General features: G+C 43.6%; 1 protein-coding gene across 3 annotated transcripts in view; it reads right to left on the bottom strand.

The window, feature by feature from the left end:
* Nucleotides 1–26,184, bottom strand: part of zfhx4 (zinc finger homeobox 4) — an 83,402-nt gene that overhangs the window by 41,055 nt on the left and 16,163 nt on the right. For all 3 annotated transcript variants that reach the window (XM_066662575.1, XM_066662618.1, XM_066662584.1), the window contains exons 2-4: nucleotides 22,157–24,771; nucleotides 20,541–21,043; nucleotides 1,659–1,890 (exon numbers count right to left, since the gene is read on the bottom strand). In XM_066662575.1, the coding sequence (XP_066518672.1) occupies nucleotides 1,659–1,890; nucleotides 20,541–21,043; nucleotides 22,157–24,725 (3,304 nt within the window). In that variant the 5' untranslated portion in view covers nucleotides 24,726–24,771. The remainder of the gene's footprint in view (nucleotides 1–1,658; nucleotides 1,891–20,540; nucleotides 21,044–22,156; nucleotides 24,772–26,184) is intronic.

Genomic DNA, 26,184 nt, shown 5'->3' with positions numbered 1-26,184 from the left:
GTGTCTGAGTTTTGATATTTGAAATGGGGGAAAAAATTGTTAAACATAGGGCAAAGAGTCTGTATGAGTCAACTATACATATATTTATATATATTTGCACCATCTGAAAAACAGGGCAAAAGTAGTCATGAGATGCTGCCTAAAACCACCAGGCAGTTGAAATTCAAATCACTCTCCTATATTTATATGCATGCAGTAAAAGGAAATACACTGTAACATGTTTACTAGGAGTCTGTGAAAGAATACCGTTGTTCCTAAAAAAACACATAGTCTGTGCAAAAGCGGAGCATCTAAGAACACATCCACTTTGAAAAAAAATTCAAGTAGAGCCTAACGCTTCCTCGTAGAATGTATTTGTGGCAAAAACTAAAGCCTTTTTATTTTTTATAAAGGCATTTAATAGTGGAACATTTGAAGGTGTTCTCACTGAAAATTGTTTCTGACAGATTTAAAATCTTATATTCATGTGTCTAAGGAGAAACCAGGAGTTAGGGGAGGGACTTTTTTTGTGTAGAAAGTAGGCTGTCTCTCTAAATTCACAATAATGATTTATCTAACTGGACTTTACTGGTGCACCCCAAACTCTGGGGCACCTTTGATCCAGCTGTAATTAAAGCCAAAAGTACAACAGTCTCATTTATTTTCCAATACGGGTAGTTATAAGGCATACTTTCACATGTGGTTCTCAGTTCAGGCCCATCTGGTTCTGGAGTTCATATATAAACAGGACACTTTGGGGAACAGAGATTAATTCAGCTTTGGAATGCCATTCAAAATGTGTTAGCTGTTCCCCCGGCCAGGTCAAGCAAAGCAAAAACAAGTTAAGCGCTCATTTCGTAAAGAGCTGCATTAACATAGGAATTATTATATAATGGACCCTGACTAAGGTCTTATGTTTTAAATTATAGGTCCCTCTCAAATAAAACTATTAATCTTTTCTCTTTTTTCTCCAAATGTTTTACAGTCCTGTTACACTTATTAGTTGCTGGCAGCCCCAAAACTTTTAAATGAAAGCCAAATTGCTTTGGTCATGAGAAAGGAAATTAAAGCTCACTCTAGGGGGAAGAATTTCACTTCGAGATCCTCCCAAGGTAGAGTTTCATAACCTCCTGCATGCCTGCTAAAGATGTCACTGCATGCAGGACCGTGTGTGTGTGTGTTGCTGATATAAAAAGAAGGGCCATAATGGGAACAACATGTTCATTTTGGTAAGATTAGGCGGCTGGCATGTTTTACATTGGGAGCAGAAAGGCTCTGGGTACGAGGGAGGAGGAGGAGGAGGAATCCTGGCAGGACTGGGGGCGTGGAAGAGGAAAAAAAATGGAAGAGGCAGGAGAAAGTGAAGGAAAATGCAAGAGCACATTTTATCACCGATGCGGAGCACCTGTCGAGTTATGCTTTTTCCTGTGGTCATCTCTAAATCAAGCTGAAGTACGGCTATTCTACTGCAGTGACTTCAATTTTTTCAACTTTCTCACATCTGCTGACCAATAACGATAATGTATTTGACCTAAAAAGCAATACAAAACCATGTTCATAAGGTGTATAAATATCTGCCCCCTGGTGGAGAGTTGTCAGCCTGCTAAACATGAGAGTGAATGAATGAGTGGACAGGACCTGGAGGTGCTTTGCATTTAAAAAAAGAAAAGGGTACTCACCAGTCTCAGCCAAAGGACAATCCCTGACGAAGAACACGTCGGCCAGGTTGTCCTCCTCGGGTGACAGGCCTTGCTGATGCAGCTGCAGCTTGCGCAGACCCTCGTTCTGCTGGTGCTTCAGTGAGCGCAGGTGCTGCACCAGGCTCAGCTTGGCCTTGCTGGAGTAATCGCAGAGAGCACAGTGGTAGGAGCAGGAGTCCGAGCTACAGGCACTTTCCTGCTTCTGCAAATGCTGCAGTGGGTTGGGGGGGACAGATGGGGAGAGGAAAAAACAACAGATGGGAAAAAGTCATTAGCCAATATGCTTCATGTGGAATTACAGCTAGTTTTTCGTCTTTCTGGCCAAGGAGAGCACCAACATGAACCAGATACTTCCTCTTTCCTTTAAAAAAAAAATTCCCCTGACATGAAATGCATTCCTTCCAGCTTGGTCCCAAACATAAATACTGATAACAAAGAGAGATTGTCAAAAGCCTTGTACTTCAGTGGGTGATACATGATGAGCAAAGACAGACAAACTGAGAGAGAACCAAGTGAAAACGGGGAGCTAACATGTCTCTGACTGGTATCACATAATCCAGGACACTAGAAATTCACCATGACAAAAAAGTTCAGCTTAACTTTAAGTCTGGCCTGTGCAACTTTAGGCAAGGGATAAGGGGGATGAAAGGAGATGGGATCTGGTGGGGGTAATTTACTACCTGAGCCGAGATAAAGAGAGGAAAACAAATCTACAGAGCAAGCCTATAAAACTACTGCAGGCCTACCTCCTCCACGCAGGATGAAAGAGACAGAGCCTGCTTGTGAACTATTCTATTGTATAAAGACCTCCACAGTTAAAGTAAAAAAAAAATCAATAATTTTGTTGAAAGAAATAGCATAGAACTGTCTTTTTTTTATATCTATAAAGATCATTAACCAGAAAGATGTCTTAAAATATAAGGCCTTCTCTGTCCCAGAACAATGCAGAGACACTGTTACTAGCAGGCTTGATTACCATAATGCCCTCTTAACAGGTCTTTGTAAGAAAACTGTACATTCTTTACAATGCATACAAAATATAGCAGCTTGGATCCTAAAACAAACAAAAGCGAGCGTCCATATAACTCCCATTGTGAAAGAATTTCAAGAATACAGCCTCTGTTTATATTCCAGTGTTCAACCTTAGAGCTGTAGATCTGTAGATTGTGGTCTTCTGCACACAGCTTCAGTATAATATTGGAAACCTGTAGAGACCTCTTTCTGTTATTATGCTTCTAAACTATAGAACTCTTTTCACTGTGTAAATAAACAGTCAAATGCAACACAGTTCTTTCTTTTAAGAAATATGAAAAATAATCTAGCATTTAATTAAATACTTTTGTATTGAACATTATCTTATATTACTGAGCTATATTGGGATGTAAGGTTTCATGTTTAAATACTGTTTTTTTGTTTTTTTTTTACTTCATGTAAAGCCCCCCAAACTTCTACATGTATGGAAAGAGATCTATATGATTTATTGTTATTATTATTATGTACAGGTTAGACCCATATCAATACCCAGTATTTCTCATATACACATGTGAGTGCAGATGGACACATTAAATACATCCAATATTAGGTTGGAATATCAGTCAAATCTCCCTGATGCTGGTATTATGAAGCAAATATTAATGCATACGAGTAAGATTAAGATGTTACTATACTGCAGATGGTTTGTTAACAGTGCATTTTTGCAAATACGATGTTTGTGTGTGCGGGGAACATTTTTAAAATGTAAAGAACCGCTGAATCTAAAAACATTCCCACATCCCAACCAAGAACCATGGTAGAACCTTCATTTTAAAATGAAATTAAAGGCCACCTTTATACACAAATAAACAGGTTGATTTAGTCTGCATAAACATTAGCCATTGTATATGTAAGGCATTGGGTGAGGAAGGCTAGTGATGTATTAGGGAATGGATAAAACCCCAGTGGGCCTCTCTGTCTCTCTCTCTCTCTCTTTTCCCCCTGCACAAAGGCCTCTGCTCCCCCAGGCCCCACTCTATGTGTATGTGTGTGTGTGTGTGTGTTTGTGTACACTAACCCACAGGACCTTGGTCACCACCATATTGCTGATGTTCAAAAACTGGACTTACAGTGGTGAGTAACGCACACATGCTCAAATAAATGCACACAAACACAAACCAACAATGTGCACTTGGGTTTCATAAAAGCTAAGAGGAAATCCTGTGCCACTTTCTCATGCTAATTCAGCCACTGTTTACAGCTATTAGAGAGCAGTTCAGCGCCTCATTTCTCTCTCCATTATGGCGTCCAGTGGGTCAGCTGGTTAGAATAAACTGAACAGCCTCCCTCCTCATGCACCCACTCGCACTACACAAATGGGGTTCTCCTCTTTAAGGGGTGGAAGAGAGAGAGAGAGAGAGAGAGAGGCACACACACAGACACACACAGGTAGCTAGTGGGACTTCCTAAGCTTGTTAATTCAGACAAGGGGCTCAAATAGAAGGCTAAGCACAGAGGGGGAGAGGCTGGAGAGAAACGGAGGAGTATTTAAACCACAGCTTTGTGCGCAAAATCCGAACTGTCCAGCTTTGCGCATTGTTCTTCGCAGTCCTGATGTGTGGCGAGCTGCGGGGGTCCTGCATTCAGAACAGACTGCCAATTGTGTGCTTTAATTTGGGCTAAAGTTTAGCATTAAAATTGTGCAGAGTTGCACCATGCAAGGCTTTCACTCAGGCTGGCAACCCTGCCACCCACCGACACACACACACACTTTTGTTTTCTTATACAGTGTCAGGACATGTTATAAATGAATTACATATATGTATGCTTACTTAATACATACTCCGTATGTATTAAACATGTAAATACCTCTATAGAATATGTCCATCCCTAAATGCTTTTAGCTTTTATTAAAATATGAAATGCGTATCTTGATTTAAAAAAAGAGAAACAGACTTGTCAGATTCATGTTGTATGTCCTTTAAACGTATACCACAACATGTTTTAAAAATGTATTTTTGTCCTGAGAACTCATGAAAAGCAACATACACTCTCTCTCTCTCTCTCTCTCTCTCTCTCTCTCTCTCTCAGATCCCCCCTCCTAACAAAAGCCCATCCCCCATTGCCATTCCCCAGGCAAGCCAAGCATATCAAGTGTGCCTACAGTACTCACAGGCTAATGAACAATGCACAAAAACAAAAGCGAGAGCGAGGCCTCCATTATCTGATCTTCCGCTGGAACACAAAACGGGCCTTCTCAGAGCCCTGGAGGAAGTGCCAGCCAGCCTGCAGGTGTGAGCTGACTAAAAGAAAAGCCTTTGACTAAATAGATTCTTTGACTGTCAGGGATTAGAGTCATGGCACCAGTGGCAACACATATCTCTTCTCTCCTCTTTCTCGTTTTTTTGTCCCCCCCCCCCTTTTTTTATTTTATTTATTTACTTTTTCTTTTGGAAACTATGCAGAAATTTTCTCACGAGCCTGCAGAACCGCTCTCCATACGGGGTGCCTCCGTGGTCATTGAAACGTCTTACGTTTTAATTAAGTTGGAGTTGTCAGAAGAAAGCTTTTTTGGCACGGATTCAGGGTCATTAATTACGGCTATCTTTGTTTCTTTCTAAAGGGAGGGCCTCCCCAGACATTGCGAGGTTACTGCTACGGCCTGCCTCCCTGCGGTCCACAGACTCTAAACAGAGTCCAGCCCAGAACATAAAGCTTTCAAAAAGGACTCTACTGAGTCCACCCATCAGCTACACTTCTGCTCCTAACACCAAGTGCCATTGCCTGGAGAGTCCAGAGTTATTGTTCTGTTCTGCAATTAAAGAAGAGTCTTATACATACAGAGTTTCTGCTCTATTATCTGCTCCCATGAAACATTATTTATAACAATATTTAAGCCCCTCTCTCGTTCTTTTCTCAGAACCAGATGTCTGGACAACCACTGAATCATGAACTGATTTTCAATACTTATAAAGTTAGTGCAACAGCACATGGAACGTTCCAGCTTGGCACTATTAAGACGGGTTTCTGAGAAAAATAACAATATGATTTGTTCTCTGATGATGACCAAACCATATTACGATGAATAACTATTGCTGATTAAAAGAAGGGGGAAAAGAATAAATAAAAAACTTGCTTCGGCCCACGCTGGCCAGTTATTGTGAAAGGTATGCTCACGTCCTCACAAAGCCTTATTTGAGCTCCTGCTGAATTTGACTCCATTCACAGCCTCTGTGATTGGCTAACGTGGAGTAGATTTGCGTTGCATGTGAATGGAGCTGACCGCAGTTCCTAAATTATTCTGGATCACAGTTATTGCTGAGTATCCTTTTTCATGGTCCTAATAAAATACAATACAAACGGACTTGTCAAACGGTTTAAGTATTAGACAGAAACAAACTGTCTACAATTTTAGAAAACATTAATATATTCTCAATCAGCAAATTCTTGGTTGTTTGTTCAAGGCCTATATTGAAACACAGTGTTTTTCTTTTTCCCTTTTATAGACCCCTTTGGCATCTACCCGAGGTGTTCTGAACCTCAAGTCCAAGGATTTCTGATTTATGAGGTTTAAACTTACCATTTTCAGTCATTCCAGACTCAGGGAACGGTTATATGCAGCCTGCAGAAATCTAAATGTTTGTGGCATTGTGTAACATATTCTACACCCCCTCCCCAACTCCAGTGCGCTCCCCTAAATGTCTAAAAAAACTACTGCCAAGGGAGAGGAGCCCCATTTATAAAAGAATTCAGCGTCTCCACACCCGAAACCTTGTCGAAGAGGTGCGCCAGAAAAACAAAAAAAGAAATAACAAAAGGCAGCCGATAAATCTTTCAAAGCCTCTGTCAAGCACTTAGGGAATAAGCGGAACTCTGAAATCAGTCCAAGTGTTGTTGTTGTGGGTGGCAAAAAGGCCCATCAACGACAATATGGGGGAGCACTCGTGTCTTTGATGGATAATTGTTCCGGATTAACATTTGGCAAACAACCAAGAGTGGCAACCCCATGGGGACCAATCATTTTAGCTAACGCCTCGTCTCTGGGCACCCTTCAGCATGCCAGCGTGCTATGCCCTGCCCGTGCCACAGACGCTGGGGGTCCCAGGGCGGGTGGTCCAAGGGGGTGCGCCCCTCTCCCCCTTGCACTCTCAGGGCCTAATCAGGCATCCGATTGACGGCTCAAAGGGAAACTCCACATAGTGCCAGGCTGCCAAAACAATGCAAATCAAGGCACGGGGGACCCCTCTTCACCTGTCAAAACCAAACCCCAATTCCCATGGAGCATGTTTTTTTTTTGTTTTTTTTTCCCCCTCCCCTTCTGCAACCTGACAAGGGGACTTATTTATTTATGCTGACTTCAATGATTACAAAACAGCTCCTCTCACCCTCACGTCTGCCTTGTCTGCTGATGGCAGTAGGAGTTTGGTTGTAACGCCAGCAGTGACAAAACCAGACTCATTAGCTGTGCTCACAAGGAGGTGAAGGGGGCCATTCGCTTGAATCTCACCACCAGAAAAATGAAGGAAAAGAGAGAATCATTTCATCCCTAACCAAAGACAAATTAGGGCATTCTGTGCAAACATGCCTTTTTCCTGTCATTAACCATAAAAAAGAGCCAACTAATGAATACATACCTAAAATAAGCTGTGGCATAATTGCTCTGGAACCACGTACCACCGCAACTATTTCTTAATAACATGGTGTATCTGTATGTATATGCATCAGCATATTTTTTATTTTTTTTTCCTGTTGCCCTTTTTTCCCCCCTTTCCAAAGATGCCTTGTTCGAATGCTTTCAGAACGACAGCAGTTTCCGGTGTAGCTCTACGGCCCCCGCGAGTCAGAAAAAAAAAAAGCAGACAAGCAACAAAAGCTTGTTTTGTTCCTCAAAGCATTTTAAACACATACCAGCTTCACTTGGAGGCCAGCCAGGTATACAATTCCATCAATACTGACACCCCACAAACACATGTTACCAGTAAGCGCCCGGAGAAATAAATGAAATGCTATATCATGGGTACTGTGGAAGTTGGCAACCTGACCGAAATTCTTCCGTGAGAGGTATGCCCCCTGCATTCCATTTCAGGCTCTTTCACAAGGCCACTGTCTTCTCCACTGAAAGCGGACAATGAGCCTGAAAAAGCGTCTTCTTTCTGCCCCTGCTCTCTCCTGCCTCTACAAATCTGAAGGAATGTATAAAAGAGCTCCAAATTGCCTCCACTATTTATTTATTTTTTTTCTCCCCTTCTCCAAATCCGTCCGGGACGTCACATGTAATTGTGGCTAGGGGGACGTGGCCAAGGCAGAGCCGTACTGGTTAGCTGCTTAGGTCATGTAACAATAATAATCATCCTTACAAATGGAGGCCAAAAGGAGTAAGCGAATTAGCACAATGAGTCTTTCTGTGGTGCTCTCGTTCCCCTAGAGGTGGCTAATAGGCAGAGGAGCCTTGAAGGAGAAGCAGGACACACCCAAGGGTCTGTCCAGAAGAAAACTAGCCTGTAACTACCGCAAATATCCATGCATAGCCTGTTATTTCCCATAACTGCTCTCATATAAGTAGCCCAGGTTTGGATCTATGAAGGCTGCAGTGAGCCAAGACCAATCCAGAACAGTGATGTAAAGAAACGGAGTGGAAAAGTGTCTTCAGAAGAGGTCTGTTATGATAGCTTGATTAAATTTGGCCGCTCAGTTATTAAAAATCAATTAAAATGTCCTTTCTAAATACTCCGCTGGTCATTTGTGTCATGATAATGCATATACTAATCTCTTATAGTAATCAGAGCCTGATACAGACACGAGTTTATATGCATCTATTTATTTAACCAGTATAGTAAAATTAGGTTTAAACTGCATCTCATTGATTAAATCATGTCAGTTCCTTTGAAGTCAACACTGCAAACACTGTATGGAAAGGAATGACCCAAACAATCTAATTAGGGATTACACAGCTGTTATTTACCTCTCACATATGCATCATATACAACATATACAAGACCCCTGCTCAGTGCATATATGTGCAGATGTGTGCGTAGCAGCCTAAGGACCAGACCATAAAGAACGTCTTTTTTAACCATTTTAAAACGGGATTGATCTGTAGGGCAATATTTCATTGATCGCTGTTAGCACCAATTCTCCCTCCCTCACTCCTAAAGTAAATACAGATTTGAGCTTTGGGAACAAACCATCCAGCAACTTCACACATACCTCACCCTCAGTAACAGAACAGGGAGGGAGACAGAGAGAAATATTTTCACAGGGAGCTAATGCTGTTGATCTGGTCTGTATCATTAAGATAGTGGCAATGAGGCAGGGATAAATATGGCACAATAAAAAAACAAATGGGGGCAATGTAAAGGCTATAGCTACGTAAAGTCAGTATTATAATAGTGATTAACAAGTGATATATTGTCGCAGTCTAATAGTAGGCATCTCACCAAATACAGTGAGTCAGTATTGCTGCAGTCACACACTGGCCTCCTCTGTGTGGACACTAAGGGACTGGCATGCGGTGGCATTCTCTGGTCACATGCTTGCTCCAATGGCCCACTGACTGAGAGAGGACTGTCTGCTGAACGCTGAACACACTCAGGTCAAAAGGCCTGGGCTAGACTGGCCTTACCTTTAAGAAAACGAAGGGTCTGAACATCAAAAAAAAAAAGATCTTTTCTCACTGATGGTAGTTGAAGGTGCTGGTACAGTTCGTATGTGTTGTAGAGCAGGTTTCCGTTATCTATGCATTATTTCTAAAATGCAAATTCGACCCCATATTCTAAAATTCTAATTCACAGCCAAGAACAATGTAATGGAATCCCCCTGCTGTTGATTTGCCACAAAGATGAAACTCTAGCCTTTCCGTGAGGAATAACCAGGCTTAGACGTGTAAGCAGGAGTGCCGGGAATTACATCTGCATATCACCTCTCGCCTCAATAGTTGATACGGAAGATTAAGAAGTAGTGCTTAATCTTCACTCTGCTAATCCTTCCCACCGCAAAGACAGACACGAGTGCTCGTCCTCTCTTCAAATTGCCTTAAAAGAAAGCAAACTCCCAATGAAAATGGAGGTGTATTTATATTATGGTGATTTAAAATCTGTCGCCTGGACACTTATTTCCCATTAAATCCACTGACCTCACCATTACCCTTAAAAGCTTTGCTTGTCTTCAACAGGAAGTGAAGAAGTCCAGAGGCTCTAGCGCCTCTGCACTTCAGCCTCTTCTTTCCATGATTTAATTTATCTGAGATTTTTTTTTTTTTTTTTACAAGTTCAGCCAGATCAGCATGGACTTGACTTCCTCATCTAGCTCTGTGCAAATCGCTCAGAAAGGGCAAAATGTTTGGCCAGCTCGCCTCTTTCATGGCTATGCTCATTCATTCTTTGTGGTGTGAACAGAAACAAGGACGTTTCACACTAGCTGCTGGTTGACCAGAGCTGTGCACTCAGCATCTATAAACTCATAATGCAATGGCAATGAAAAAATAAGGTGCAATGTAGACATGGTAAAGCTGGAGAATTTGTTTATTCTCACCAATAATAGTGCTTCACGTCACACATCTCACAAAAGCTGCTCAGTAAAAAGCACTGAGGCCATAGCTTCTCATCTGTGATGGGAACTTTCAGCTAGACGCTATAGTAACTTACACTGAAGATCATCAATACAGCTGAACTTGAAGGCTGTGATCACACAGTTACACTGTTTATAACTGAAGGTCCACAAGCTGAAAACTCATCATTCCAAGACTTGTTCTGACATACTACCTCAGAGTGACACGAGCAGTGAGGAAGAGTGCTACATCCTTACAGTAGGGCAGGACTGTACTGAACAATCTCACTGTTTGCATCGGAATTCTACAAATTTCCTTCTTTCAAAAGGATAAAAAAAAGAAATGTTAAGTTCTATTTCTATTCATGGTGGCAGCAGGTAGTGTCGCAGTCACACAGCTCCAGGGACGCTCCGGGTGACTGTCTGTGAGGAGTGTGGTGTGTTCTCCCTGTGTCTGCGTGGGTTTCCTCCGGGTGACTGTCTGTGAGGAGTGTGGTGTGTTCTCCCTGTGTCTGCGTGGATTTCCTCCAGGTGACTGTGAGAAGTGTGGTGTGTTCTCCCTGTGTCTACGTGGGTTTCCTCCGGGTGACTGTCTGTGAGGAGTGTGCTGTGTTCGCCCTGTGTCTGCGTGGGTTTCCTCTGGGTGTTCCGGTTTCCTCCCACGGTCCAAAAACACACATAGGTGAGTGGATTGGGGACTCAAAAGTGTCCGTAGGTGTGAGTGAATGTGTGAGTGTGTGTGTGTGTGTTGCCCTGTGAAGGACTGGCGCCCCCTCCAGGGTGTATTCCCGCCTTGCGTCCAATGATTCCAGGTAGGCTTTGGACCCACCGCCTGAACTGGATACGCGGTTACAGATAATAAATGAATGAGTGAATTAATTTCTTTTGCTATGCGAAAAGATAATTCCTTGAGAGCATGTTTCATTTGTTTACCATTTGCACTTTCGTGATAATCAGTTCGGGTAACACTTTTCAAGTCACTAAATATACGGCAAAATGAATTTACTACGAATGTAGTATGAAATGTTCTATTTTCATATTTTCAAGATTCACTGGAACTTACTGAGTAGTTAGCTTCTCAGTTAGTATTAATACTTCTATCTATAAATACTTGGGGCTCAGGTATTGGCAGTAGATGAAAAAAGATGTTATTTGTGCATCAAACCATGAAAAAAGCAGAGATTCCAGGATGCACTGAATTATTTCCCAAAGAATCGTAATCAAATCTTTATGAGGTCAGAGAATTACAGCCCTCATCTGGACAGTAACGGCTTGGGTTATCCTCCTCTAACGATGATGCATGGTCTCCTGGCCCACATCTCTCCTTCACAAGAAGCCGCATTAAAGATGAGGCAATCTCCCACCTCACATATCTGATAAGGTTGTGAGGCAAGCCCCGGCCCAGGCCTGGTACTTCTCCCTATTCATGCTTTTAAACACTGAAGCCTTTCATGTCCCATCTGCCTTTTCCCCTCTGACAACGTGGAGGTGGGTCCCTGATTTGCATCCATTAGAGGAGGGAAAGATGGAGGGAGGGAGGGAAGTACGGCATCAGGATGCAGAGGGGGACCACGTTTAAAGAGCCGTTTCTCCTCCTCTACTCCTCTCAGTCCTCAATGAAAGCACCTCTTAGGCAGAGCTTTGCATATTCTTTACGAGAAGCTACAGGAGACGCTTTTAACCTTTGCTTTCTCAAGAGGGCCCAGGCAAATAGCAACAAAGCACACAGACCGATGTGGACACACACACACACACACACACACACACACACACACCTAAGTACCAAGCATGTTAAGAACCAAGCTATACACTGCAATTGACATTAAAGACAAGAAAATATGAACACGAACACACTGTCTAATGTAAGTCTGGAAACATTTACATTTTTCAGCTTTCAATTACAAAATTAATGTGCAAAATCTAAAGACCACCCATTATGTAATCCCCAGACAAAAGCAAAAAAAAATGAATAAAAAATAAAGAAAAAAAAAGCAAGCGGCTCGGTGGCGCAGCAGGTAGTGTCGCAGTCACACAGCTCCAGGGACCTGGAGGTTGTGGGTTCGATTCCCGCTGTCTGTGAGGAGTTGGTGTGTTCTCCCCGTGTCCTCCGGGTGCTCCGGTTTCCTCCCACAGTCCAAAAACACACGTTGGTAGGTTGATTGGTGACTCAAAAGTGTCCGTAGGTGTGTGTGTGTCTGTGTTGCCCTGTGAAGGACTGGCGCCCCTTCCAGGGTGTATTCCCTGCCCTGCGCCCAATGATTCCAGGTAGGCTCTGGACCCACCACGACCCTGAATTGGATAAGCGCTTACAGATAATGAATGAAAAAAGAGGAAGACGACACTGAATGCTTGACCAAAAGTCGGGGGTAATTTTTTAGTATTTAATAAGAAAAAAATACATGCAAAAATATGATTAATACAAAACTTACTGTAAACTGTAAACATTCCTTAACCTAGAAAATATAAATATGACTTCCCTATGATTTTGACAGGTAGTGTACACCTACACACAAACACATTTCAAACATACCTAAACCCAATCAATCCATACCAACAACTCAGGTCTATTTATGGAGTGTGACAATGTACGCCAATACAACCAATACTGCTGAAGCTTCAGACCGCAGTTTATGTAGTCATGACCCATAAAGGGAGGACATTGTTTTGTTTTTTTTCTCTGAAAAGGTTTAGTGGTAGTCTGCATACCAGGGTCCACTCAACATACCACTGGCCACTCTGAAGATTACTGAAATGTTTTCCTTTGTTCCTCACCAGCAAATGGCAGAAAGTCTCCATCCCAGTCTCAAATTCCATTTAATACTATTTTGTCTGCCACTGTGGAAGCCGCTATTCTTTTACAGATATATTAACCATGTTTTCCTAGTGAAGCCCAAGTACACAAGGCGTTTCATGAGAGCTGAGATAAAAGTGCTGGAATTTTAATTAATGAGAAGAATTTTCCTGGCAAATGCTTCTTTATATCTATGCAAATGATCAGTAGCACCTGCAAACGGCAACTACAATATTTCATCATATATCATCTAAACTAAGGTGAGGATTGAGATAGGAGATGTACACTTGTGTTTAAGTGCCTCCGTAGTGCACAACTAGGGCATTATACATTATACCACCTTATACATTGACCTCCTACTATTAGCCATTTGTAAACGCATAAAGAGCACCTCATTTGGATAACAGATAATAAACCATGTTGTGCAAAGGTGCAGATTCTGCTTTACTGAGGATATGAAAAAATAGGAGGCACATGTAATATTTAGTTTCTACTGTTGCAGAGGAATGTATTAGAATGGACATCCCTTTACTGTTACTGCTACAAGTTTAATGAGCTAGGTAACAGATCCTGCCAAAGTGGCTTGTTTGAGGGTTGCACTAAGAGCCATCAAAACCAATCAGGTTAACTTTTCCATAATCTGACATGCTAGTGGAACTTCAGACTACCAAAAGTCTCCAGCAGTTTTAGCCGGACTGTTCTGTCAGCCAGTCATGTCTACACAGAGGCCTAGGAACGGTAGGAGAGGAAAAAATACACATTCCGAAAAAGAATTTTCATTCTAACACTAAGGCAGTGAATTAATGTTGGCTTTAAAAAATGCTGGCCATCTGGCTGCCACAGAATGCTTTTAAGCAATGCTAACACTTATGAAAAAACGATAATTCAACGGGTTAATTTAACTAAATGTGCTGAAAACTCATGAGTTTAATCCCAAACAAGTGAGTGGGACTTCTATCAGGTCTATTTCAAAGCATTAAGGATTACTAGTAGCGGTCTAATCCTGCTGAACCTAAGGGAGGTAAATCGTATTGTGTTGGAAATCCTGGCTGGGGAAGAACAGGAGGTTAAATGAGTTCTTTGCTCTGTAATCGAATATCACACACCACTCATCTATTCAGTGAGCACCTAATGTTTAAAATCAATTACCTGAGGAATGCTTTCTAGCTTTGGTTTATGCTAATGTGTACAAAAATCACCACTGCAGAATGCTGTTCCGCTCAGACTATGCTGTTTTCTGGCCTATGGTGTTATTAGACGATATCAATATTGATCCGTAATCTAATCACTTTCACACATGTTCAGTTCCATACAACCATATAATGGCTTCATCTTTTGAAGAAAAATTCCACAAATAAAAACGTGGGCTAGTTAGACATGTGGGCTCAAGTGAAACAACCGGGAAAGAAAAGGTGACCATATGCCGAAAGAAAAGTCAAAACTGAACCCTGGCAAAGAGCTCTGGGGAACTGGCGATGTCAAGGCATACATTTATCGTCCAATAATGCTTTCCAGGCAGAGTCCTACGTTTGCTCGATCTGTGTCTAGAGAGTTAAAACAAAGCCAATTACCTCCAGTCTGCTTTTTTTAACAAGAGTATCATATTATTGCAATTCTACTCCTTCCAGGGCTGGCCTTATCAGAGCTTGATGAGTCATCCTTTGTTAAGCTGGTCCCAAATCCCATGAGAAATGAAGCGGGCGGTGGGGGGGCAAAAAAAAAAGAGAAAAAGAAGAAAAAAAAATGACAAACTTCTGCCACTCTTTGTTCGCGCCAGTGTGAAGCTCCCTTTTGGTGCTGTGGAAGTCTATGTAACCACCCCCCTCCACCCACTGTCTCCCCCTGCTCCCATACCTGTCAGCCTCAATAGCCTTCACAGTGGCTGCACACAGACAAATGGGCTGACCTGGCCGGCCTAGCTGACCTCGGGCCAGCAGGCAGATCACATCTGGTTATTAATATCAGAGCATCCTCAACTAGGGTTTCCCTCCCATCCGACCCCCTTCTAAACTGCACCGGAAACACGGTGAGGGAGGAGGGAGATGTGGGCTTCAATTAAGCGCCGAGCGGCTAGTGTTGTCAATCAGCACCCGCCGGACCAGAGCCCATAGCCCCTCGGAGCATGGAGATGACCATCTGCTTTCGGGTGCAGAAAGGAGGAGGGGGGGGGCTCTTATGAGGGGGTTTAGGTAGGATGGGAGAAATTCCTATTAATATCTATGAGGATTACTAACAGAAGCAGAGCCTGGCTGAAGCCCTGGCTTTGTGTTTGCAGCCACACTTGTCTGTCTTTATGCTTTAATTATGCCCTCCCCCTCTGCACAGCCCTCCCCTGACAGATTCCCATTGTAATCCCCCCATGCAGGTGAAAGATGAGAGCATTTGAATAATCTGGCCGCTCCAGCGGGCAGGAGACAGAGGGAGTGCACACACTGTTTACGCATGCAAGCAGCAAGCAAAACATGCAGAAGTGGCGTGCAAGGTGAGCGCCCTATTTAGGACTACACATGTGATCACATAATTGACTGTGTGTTCCAGTGGTCACTATATTTTTACCTCTTGGGTGAGGGTGGAGCTTAATTATTCGCTAAATATATTTATAATAATTAATGTTCGTGGATCTATTAGTTGTAACAGTGACACTTTACTGAGGAGATTTAATCTCTGTAGCCTCTGGGATTTCAAGGGCACTGAATGTAAAGGGATGACTTTCCTTATCCTGGCTACTTCAATCAGTTTATGGGTTCCATAATTCACTTTTAATTAACTGAATGTTGGCGGTGATGCACAATGCAAATATACCAACAGGCCTACATGTGGAACGCCATGCTACACTTACGAAAGTTTACATTTATCCACCGCTCGAGAAATAGAGAAATATATCTCAAGTAAGAGCATGCTGACCAGAAAAATATCAATTTGCTATTGACAGGCTGTCAGAAAAAGATGTAGTTATCAAATTGCTGGCTTTTTAAAGCACTGGAGGTTCCCTACTGCATGGAAGGGTCTATAAGGGTGAACCGCAGGACGGTTATGATATTGGGAGGCTCTGAAATAGGGCCCTTTGCCCGCTATGGACTACGCACAATGACTTTTTATGCAAATACACTCAACTCAATCTCCTGTCCATTCGGCAATCACACCGGGTGAAATGACAGTCCAATAATTAGAGCTGCATATATATGGGGCATTTGATTTTCAAATGAGAGGGGTGTGGGGCTGACCTTCAGTAATGAGTGCGCTATAACTGCACAGACTTAATAACGTGCCTATCAACTGGCAGCCATCTTGATTTTGGGGGTAAAAATGGAAAATGGGAGAGGAAATATACAGCTCTACAGGGTGAAAAAAATGTGCAGGAAAGGGAAAAATGGCAAAAAAAATGGGAGGGGAAAAAAGGGGGCTTTCTTTTGATGAATCTGAAATGGCGCTCTCTTTTCTCCCACCCTCTCTCCCTCCCTCCTCCCTCCTCCACGGGCTCTCTCCTCTTTTAATTTCCCCTCTCATTTCCCTGACCCAACCAATGGTGTTGCCATCCGTATCATGGATAATGAGATGGGCTATCTGCTGCTCCCCCGGGGACCAGCGGTGGAGAGCCAGTGGCCCCAACGAAGCTGCCCTACTCCATCTCCCTGCCTGCCTCTACCAGAAAGATGAGCATTATACGTGCCTGGGCCCCTGTGGCTTCAGATGGAGAGAGAGAGAGAGGGAGAGAGAGAGAGAGAGAGAGAGAGAGAGAGAGAGAGGATGTGGAGGAGTAGAGTAGGGAGAAAAAGTGAGAGAGAGAGAGAGAGAGAGAGAGAGAGAGAGAGAGAGAGAGAGAGAGAGAAACAGAAAATACAAATATGGAAATAATGTGGTGGGCTCCAGACAGACAGAGCATTCTGCATGACTGATGACAAATGCCCTGGGACAGGGGGGCTGGGTACTGTAATTAAGCAGTTCATAGCTTCTGACTAGCAGACGGGGGAAATATACACTGGACGTCCCGAAGGATAAAGCAAAAAAAAAAAAAAAGTATATAAATATATTTTACGTTGTTTTCATCATACACGACACGTATCAAATAACGTAGATTTTCAGTTATTCTTCAGTTATTTAACTTAATATCAGAAATATAATCCAAGATTAATTAATCCATATAACGTCCCCTGGAGAAAGAGCGAGAGTAAATAGGCAGAGAGAGAGAAGAGCATGTAAGAGGACCAGCTGATGAACAGGTGTGGTTTGGTATTTGACTTTCTCCACTCAGGCTTTTCTAACACACTGACCATGAACATTCTTGGCTTTAAATGACCCAAATGCCCAGCGCAAATCCTCTCTTTGGAGCAACACATATTTCCTGCCATTTCCTAACCGAGCGTTACGCTGCCTTTGAATGGCCTTGACAGATTTACACCGTCCCACATCTGCATTTGTTTGAGTGTTTATTATTAATAATTATATTACGACTATATATCACTATTATAAGCTAAACCCAAACTGTAACTGAGGCCAATTTTGGGCATGCGACATTACATCTATTTTTAATAGATGGGTTCCTTTGTGTTAAGAAAAAAAAGAAACCCTTGCTCTACAGCAGTGAACACTATGTGCTTTCCCACAGCCTCAGAGAATCCAATGCCTTCAGTTCTACAGACATGGAATGCTGTGCATTTACCTGCTGTGCACTCGCAGAAGAAGGAACTGAGAAACTGCTTCCACTGCTAATGTAATTTGTTTTTTTTTCCCTTTTAAGAATCCCACGAAGCAAATTCCCAACAGAAAAAGTCTGAAGATACAAAGCAGTAATAAAATACTGAATATGCGTTTTGTTTGTGTCTTCAATCATGTTTCAGCCATAAAGATATTCTCTACTCCAGGGCCATATGGAAAGGTCATCAACACTTTGTTCTTTTGTGTGCCTGGCCAAACTACCCAATCCCATGGGCCTTTCACCTTTAAACATAAAAGAAGAGGTGTTTTTCTGGTCAAATAAAGAAATCTGTCTTTTCTTTCTTTTTTTTCTGACTTTACTACCATATGCCTATGAGTGTAGTAGTCTGATCCCTGCCAAACACATTAAATAGCTGCATCTGTAAAACAGATTTCCCCTCCTAGCGTAAAATGTTAGGGGTGGGAAGAGATGAAACCAGCAGGAGTGAAGGACGAACCCTTCGCCCTGTCCTTGTCAGAACGGACAATGCGCTCAAAAAAAATTCTGTTTAAAATCTGTTTAATTAATGCTTCTCAGAAAACAAAAAACAAAGAGCTGCTGATATACTGAGGCATATCTCTGATTAGCATGGCAAAAATAAAGCTTTGATAAAGTCGCTTCATTGTTTCCGTAAGGATTAAGCTACTTACTTTCAAATGTCAAAGAAAGAGTGGCCTTTGTCATGCTCGCTGCTGGATTTACTGACACATGAACCCAAATAGAATGCCAGCATTTTAATTCCACATATCTGCACTACAGCCACCTGCTATTTTCACTGAGCATCAGTGGGTAAAAACAGTATTACAGACCTGTAATGTGCTTCCACCAGGCACAGACCGTCATTGGTGCCCTACCTCTAATTATTAAATTACATTTTAGTACAAACCTAAGACTACATTTCCATTTAACTATAAACTGGGCAGACAAATGGAGGCTGTTTCCCTGGCAGACCGGGAGGCTGATCTCAACATCTGGATGAATTTAATGCCAATCAAATAAATAAATAAATAAATAAATTTGAAAAAGCCTAAATAAGCAGTGACCCTCTCAGACCAGCGAGTGCACAAACAAACTTTCATCCATACAAACTGCACCCACAGCCATGTCTCTGCATGCAGGAACAACCACAGGCTATTGAGATCATGGCTAAGCTAGGCCTTTCTCACCTCCTAATCTTCAGTCTACTTGTCTTCCAACATGATCTCAAATGCTCTTTGTTGCCATGGAATCCTTTTTTGTTTGCTTAGAGAATTAACTGAGTCCCACCAAAACCGCCCCCCCCCCAACAGAAAAAGAAAAAAAAAAGGAAGGAAAAAAAGTTTTAAACTGCTAAGGATTTCAAAACATTCCCATGGACAGGGTCTTTAATGCCAGGCCTCAAAATTCCACATGCGATTCTTTTCGGGCCTTCATTTGGCTCACGCTGACTTCACTCGTTGGAGGATTTGCTCTTTGTTGTTCAGTTACTAATGCCACATCACTAAAGCAGTGTGAATGCATGAATAATGTTATAAAGTTGCTCAACCTCCAACTTTTCCCTTTCTTTTTAGGGCAGGCTTAAAAAGGAAGAAAATGGTTAAATGAATTTTCTTGGAAGGCCTCTTTGTACATTTCATTTCATTTTTTTTTTCTGAGCCTGTTAAAAGGCCCCTCAGAGAGGTTACTACCTTCACTCTGAGTCAGGGTAATAAAATCGTATTTCATTATTACGATTACAGACCTGCCAATTCCGTATGCAGTCTAGCCATTGTCAGTTGCTAAATTAACTTTTCTAAATATACAGCCAAGGCTGGCTTACGTGCACACTTTGCCAAAAGTGACTGAGGCTGGTCAATGGATCCTCATTAAGTTAATATAGTTTATCCAGAGAAGTCCACTAATGAGTCTGGGATGTGATGTGGGTCTATGATTTCAGGATGTCAGTATTATTGTTTCAGGCAATCACACCAGGCCAGTAAGTCAACACCCGAAAGCACTTAAGCGAAGGATGAGACTACAGTGGCCAAGGCTCAGACGTGCCCCCACCACCACTACCCTCCCCACATCGTGCTGTGTATATCAGCTATCCTCCCCCAGGCCTGGAACACAGCAGCCAGATATGGACCTACACATCTCCAGGAGAATATTCAGACATCCGAGTGATTCATACAGCCTTTCAAAACACAGCAAAGTCAACAGGATGCTGAAAATAATCATGACTCTGTCACCTATTTACAAACGCGTACAGCCTTCTACAGAGGGGTTTTTCACCCATGCCTGCACCTACACTAACCCACAATTAGTCACCTGCTTACATGATGTTTACTCCTGAGTGTAGCTCTTACACGGAGGTGACAAAGCAGATTTTCAGTGAGGTAAGGGATCCAGAAAATAGCCAAATACCAAATATCAGCCCACCTCAAAGCCTGAGTATTGATATTTCTGACAAGAAATTCAATTAAGTTTGATTTTCGAAAGCCATCATGCAAATAGGCTGCCTGCAGCGTCTTTACAGGAAAGAGAGAAGAGAGAGTGGGAAAGGGTGACCGTGGAGGGCCAAATCAAATTTACAGCTCGGCTAATGACATTTGACATCATAAAAACAAAGGTGCTGGAAAACAAATAGCCTGTATTTACCTGCCCTCGACCACAGGCACTGAATCAGCTCTCTTTCTCAGGCCACTGCACTAGCCTTTGTCCATTTACCTTGGGTACATTATAGGGCGTAATGGAGAAGGCTAATGTACATACTCTGTTTTACATTAAACAAATCAGTCTAGGCCATATAGTGGAGGTTTGACATGCACACGTGTATATACACAGACACACACAGATTAGTATCAGATGAGAAAGACAGAGGGGAGGAAAAGGCCCTGACCTTGTAGAGTTTGAGCGCTGCCTCATGCCTCTGATTGGTGGTGTGCAGCCGCAGCTTCTCCACACTGTTGCTGTAGTAGTCGCAGGCGTTGCACTTCAGGTGCACGGGGTTGCCGATGGCGATGCATTTGAGGCGCCACTGGTTGGCCTTGCCCCCTTCCTTGATGTGGGCCACCAGCTGGTACTTCTGCATGTGTTTGTCAGTCTTGCAGTGAAGCTGGAAGTTGGCTTTGAGCTGAGTGTTGTAGTTGCACAGCTTGCACTGGTAAACGTCACCCATCACGGCCCTCCACTCGTCCTCCGGCAGCAGGCGCTCGGCCGCCACGTGGCCGCTCAGGGCCTCCAGGCTGTCCGAGGTGAATTTGTTGCACACCGCACACTGGAAGAGCTTCAGCAGCGGGTCGCTGATGCAAGGCGACAGCTCCCCAGCAGAGAGGACGGACAGGTCATCACCCATTAGCTGACCACTCGCGAGACGCAGCTCTGCCTGTAGCTCATTATTTACTGCAGGGAGAGAGATACAGAGAGAGAGAGGGCGAGAGAGAGAAGGAGAAGGTGGGGGAGTGTGGTGGTAGTGAGAGAGGAAGACAGAAGTAAGGAGGAGAAAAAGATTTATTCTTTATTAAATTAAATTAAAACACAGCTGAGAGAAAACAGTGTAGGGCACCCTACACAAAAGGATGTGATAAAATAAAGCCTCAGTAAAGAGTATGGCTTCTATAAAGCCTTAACTATAAAAAGCTGTAATAGGATTGAATCAGGATCAATTACAATCATCCCTTTCAACTTCTAAACTCCCTCATCAGATAGCTTTAATTACTCCTACCGGGCATGTGGTTCCTGAGTTTGTACTGTTTTTTTTCCCTCTTCTAAAGACATGAAAGTTGATCAATACAAAAGAGCCCCTGCCACAGTGTGAGCCCTGAACAAAAAAAGTAGATCGTCTTACGTTCACGTAATTGTAATTTATTCCTTTGATCTCTTCACACTTTTACAAGTGACCTAGATTAGTTATCAAAGACAAAAAAAAAATAAACTGCAAAGTCAATAATTACATATGTTTGAGATGTGGTACAAATGTTAGCAATCTCCTCAAATCAAGATATCTCTGTGAATCTGTTCATGTGTTCTGATGATTGCATTTGACAGGCTAATATACACGTGTCAGCCCCTACTAAATACTAAGGTGCAGACATGCAGAGGGACACTTGTGTTCAGCACAGAGAATGCAGAGGCTGCGTAAGCTCTGTTATGACCTGCAGACAGTGTGGATAAAAAAAAAAAAAAAAGCTGCTGCTGGGTCACTATGAAAGTTCCAGGGGAGTGTGCTCCACATAGTCAGTGTTTAGATAAGATTTTCCAGGGTGGGGACGGGGGAGTGGAGAAGGATTAAGCTGACTTAAGAAAATTAAGAATGAGAGATTAAGAATAATTCCCATGTGGCAGCTCATAATCATTTTTTTAATCAAGGACCAGGTTGAGAGAAGGATACAATAATTGGAAGAGTGATGAAGGCAGGCAGTGAGAGACGGAAAAGGGAGGGGAAGGACAGGGAAAATGGAGAGGAACAAGACACACCAAGAGAAACATAACACGCTAAAACAAATATCTACACACCAAGCCCAGGAGCCAGAGCTGCGGCGGCAGCACTCGGGTCCATCTGGAAGGGGTTGATCATCAACTGTGGGTCCGAATGGTTCTCCAGCTTCATGCCGGTCAGGCCGATGTTCTGGGCCAAGTAATACTGGTAGAGTTCAGCCTCGGCCGGCGCCAGGCCCAGATGCAGGTTGTGCTGGATCTGCTTCATGTTCTGCTGCAGGAGCATCATGTTGTGCATGTGCTTCTCACTGGTCATGTGGATGCGCAAGTTGCGTGCCACGTTGGTTTCATAATCGCACACCTCGCAGCGCCACGTGGGTTTCTGCTTCGGTTTAGAGGGTGAGGGAGCACCACAGCTGCCCACACTAGCCCCAGAGACAGGTGCTGAGTGGTTGTACACAGGCTCCGGCCCGCCGTTCTGAAGGTTCTGCACGTTGTTGAGGTGCTTGTCTGACTGCATGTGGATACTGAGGTTACCCTTCGTTGTGGTAGAGTAGTTGCACACCTCGCAGCGGAAGGGTTTGTAGCCGCATGTGTAGCTCTCACCTCGAGCAAGACGCGGGTGGGCCTGCCCCGTGCGACAGTACGCACACGAGCCGCCCGACTCTGGGTGCTTTTCCTTCATGTGGGCGTCCAGGGTCTGCTGGTATTTGTAGTGCCAGTTACACTTGGGGCACTTGAGCGTCTTGCAGGAATTGCGTGAGTGCATCATGGTCATGTGACCACCCAGGGAACGTGAGGACCCCAAGACAGTGTCACATTTCGGACACTCGATCCCGCTGCCTGGAGAGCCCTCGGCAGGACCAGGCGTCCCAGGCGTTCCAGGTGTGGCAGCTTGCTGGTGCAGAGGACCTGGGCTCTCGTCATCTCGTCGCATTAGGTCAAGGGGATGAGAGGGCGGCGTGCCATCTCTGCCACCGTTGGAGTCACTGTAGTCCTTACTGCCCCCACTGCAGTTGGCGGAGTCACTACTGACAGAGTCCCTGCTGGCGGTGGCATGCTTAGACTTCTCTAGGTCATCAGGAACAGTCACGGAGGAAGAGGAGTTACCCCTTTCGTTAAATTTTAGCACACTGGACGATAAAGGAGAAATGCTTTGGTTTAAGAGAGGGAAATCTTTGCTACTGGTACTGTCTGTCAAATCACCAACACCATCTTCATCGAGCTCGTTTAAGTACATGTCTTCATCGTCCTCTGCGTCAATGGCGTCTCCAGGTTCACTTTTGATGGGGAACTCCCCATTTGAATGGAAGGCGCTAGCATCCTTCTGCCGCTCGCAGTTGCTCTCCTGGTCCCTGGCTCCAGGCATTGAGCGCTGGAGGGAAGAAGAGCTGATGGGAGACTTAAGCGCCGATGCGCCCCCAAGGTTCATCTCAGACTTTGGCATCTGGGTACTCCTGGGCGACAGGTCCACGGAGGAGGAAGCCGAGCTGGCGCTTCCCTTCAAGAAGGCGAAACCGGCCTGTAAGGAATCGCCATTTTCTGCATGGAAGGCATTCCACAGGTTGCGAATGCCTGGATCAGGGCCCATGAAATTTGCAGTAGAAAAGTGGGGTAACACAGAATTAGATTTTTTTGGTTCCAGAAAGCTTATAAGAGGTTCTTTGTCTTTGCCAATGCCCTGTATAATGGCAGAGACATACTTATTACTAAGGAGCTTCTGCTCCTCCTCGTTGAGGGTCATCCGATGATCATGCACAGCATGGGTTACAAATGACCTACTATAACCAAAAGACAGCTTGCACAAGAAACACATCAGAATGGGTTTCCTCTTCCCATCGCTTATGCAACCATCAAATTTGGACAAGTCCACATTGTTAGGAACATCTTTGGACACACAGGAATTTTTGGCTGCGCCATCAATGGTAAGATAGTCTTTATCACTCTTGTGTCGGAGATCGTAGACACGGAAACTGTGCAACACAGGACCAACTCCTGCTAATGCTGAGGTATTTGGGAAAGGCTGATCGGCCGTAAATGGTTTCCCGAGGGATGAAGCAATGTGAAATGTATTGATCACCTGTGGGTAAAAGGACATGGGGGCAGTGGCAGACTGCTCAGTCTTGTCCCCCGCAGCAGTTTGAGAGTTTGGAAACAGTGCTGGGGAAAAGAGGCTTTTGACGCCTGACTGGGCGTTCTGGCCACTTTCTTTGGAGTCCTCAAGAATGAAAGCTGAGCCATCAGGCTGGTAAACTATCTCTCCTGTCAGGTTCTCCACATCGCTGTCCTCGAGGTCACTGACCTCGCTCTCGTTCTCGTCCTTCAAAAGGGGAAGGCGGGCATTCGGGCAGTGGTGCTCCATGTATTTTTGTAAACTTGAGAAAGAAGTGGCACATTCGTTGCAGGGGATCTCTTTAGTGGAGGTGCCCGGGGTTGAAGCGGCATTCTCCGCGCTCAGTCCCGATGCAAACTCTCGCCGACTCTCGTCCTTCCTCAGGTCGTCATCCGCAGGGCTGTTTTCCTTGTCAGGCTCCATCCCAGGGACTTTCTCTGGCACCTCATTATCAAGATGTGGCGTTTCACGTAGCTTTGATATCTTCTGCCCATTTTCCTGCCTTGAGAGAGAAGGGGAGTCACAGGTTTCCATGGCAATCGCTACATGGGGATCTCATTTCATCCAGCCTGTCAGGGACCTGTACAAAAAAAAACCAAAACAAAACAAAGATATATATAAAATTGTGGCATATCACACCATCAGCTCATATTTACCAACTCAAATACACAGCATTTAATTATGCATTATCTGAGGAAAGAAAAGAACGGAAATACTGAAATATTTTTATAGGACTTCTCAGAACACCATAAAGGAATCAAGATCAATCAATGAACTCATGTTACAAAAACTACAAAATAAAATTCAACCTGGCAAAGCATACACACTGAGATTTTCTCATAAACGTGAGCAAAAAGTCCTAAAATCAATCTACTCCTACACATCTCCCCATTTGCAAAACTAGTATGCAGGGGGATGGCCAAACAAATTCAAATGATCACAACTCCAGCTGAGACGAGCTCTACCTCTGGTTCCTGTTACTTAGCAAATCAGCTTACTCCAAATCTTGCTTCTGAATGATCGCCCAGCAGGTATGCAACAGGCGCTGATTAAGCGTCCATCCAAATTCCAGCCCACGCTTAGGCCTGATGGGCAACCCAAACCCAAATTAATATTTAGCACGCCCAGTGCAATCACCCTTGGGGGACCATCCAGTGATTTCTATTTCTTTTTTTCCATTTTCTTTCCTTGGCAGCTCACAAAAAATAAATAAATAAATAAAAATCCTAGCACATAAAGAACACCATTTGAAATACCATTGCGATGTTATCAATCCTGGAAGGCTGCCCATCTTTCAACCGTCACCGCTTCAATCAGGCCCTCTCCAGGCTTTCACAAATCATACGTGCGCCTCACTGATGAAAATCCTTCAATCATTTTTTTTCCCTCTCCATCTCTCTCTGCAGGGCTGGAATCACTGACAATTCATTCCCGGGAGCCGACCCAGTGCCCTGGACATTTCTCTTGGACAGAGGGGGCTCCAGAGAGCAGGAGAGCATGTGTCCAGCAAGTCCAGGCCTGATGGACAGCACACAGTGAGGAGCCAGGCTCAGATTGAGCCTCTGCAGCATCCCCAACCGAGCAGGTGTGCATAAAAAATAATAAATAAAAAAGGCAAACGTGACTGTGCTGTAATGGCTGTTCTTTCAGTAAAAAAAAAACATGTTAATAACGCTAACTAATATAATGATGTTTATGGTTGAATATGAACACTTCATAAAAAGAGCATAAAAGTGATGTAAAAAGAAATGACAATAACAACAATGCTCTCTATACAAGACATATACTGTACGTGTGCATGTGTGTGTGCAAGTTAGTGTTTGTGTGTGTGTGTGTGTATGTTTTTCAGCTTCTCTGCAGAGCTCCTTTTTGCTCCACTACAAAGCAATTTGGGGATTAATTTAAAACAACCCCTGGCTAAACAGGGCTGGGGAGGTCCTATGGATATTAATCACAGGGAATGAAATAAAAATGATTTTTTTCCTTCACTCTA

Source organism: Hoplias malabaricus, chromosome 1 (genome assembly GCF_029633855.1).
Source record: "Hoplias malabaricus isolate fHopMal1 chromosome 1, fHopMal1.hap1, whole genome shotgun sequence".
NCBI classification, from domain to species: Eukaryota; Metazoa; Chordata; class Actinopteri; order Characiformes; family Erythrinidae; genus Hoplias; species Hoplias malabaricus.
This window is presented reverse-complemented; position numbering and strand designations above follow the sequence as displayed.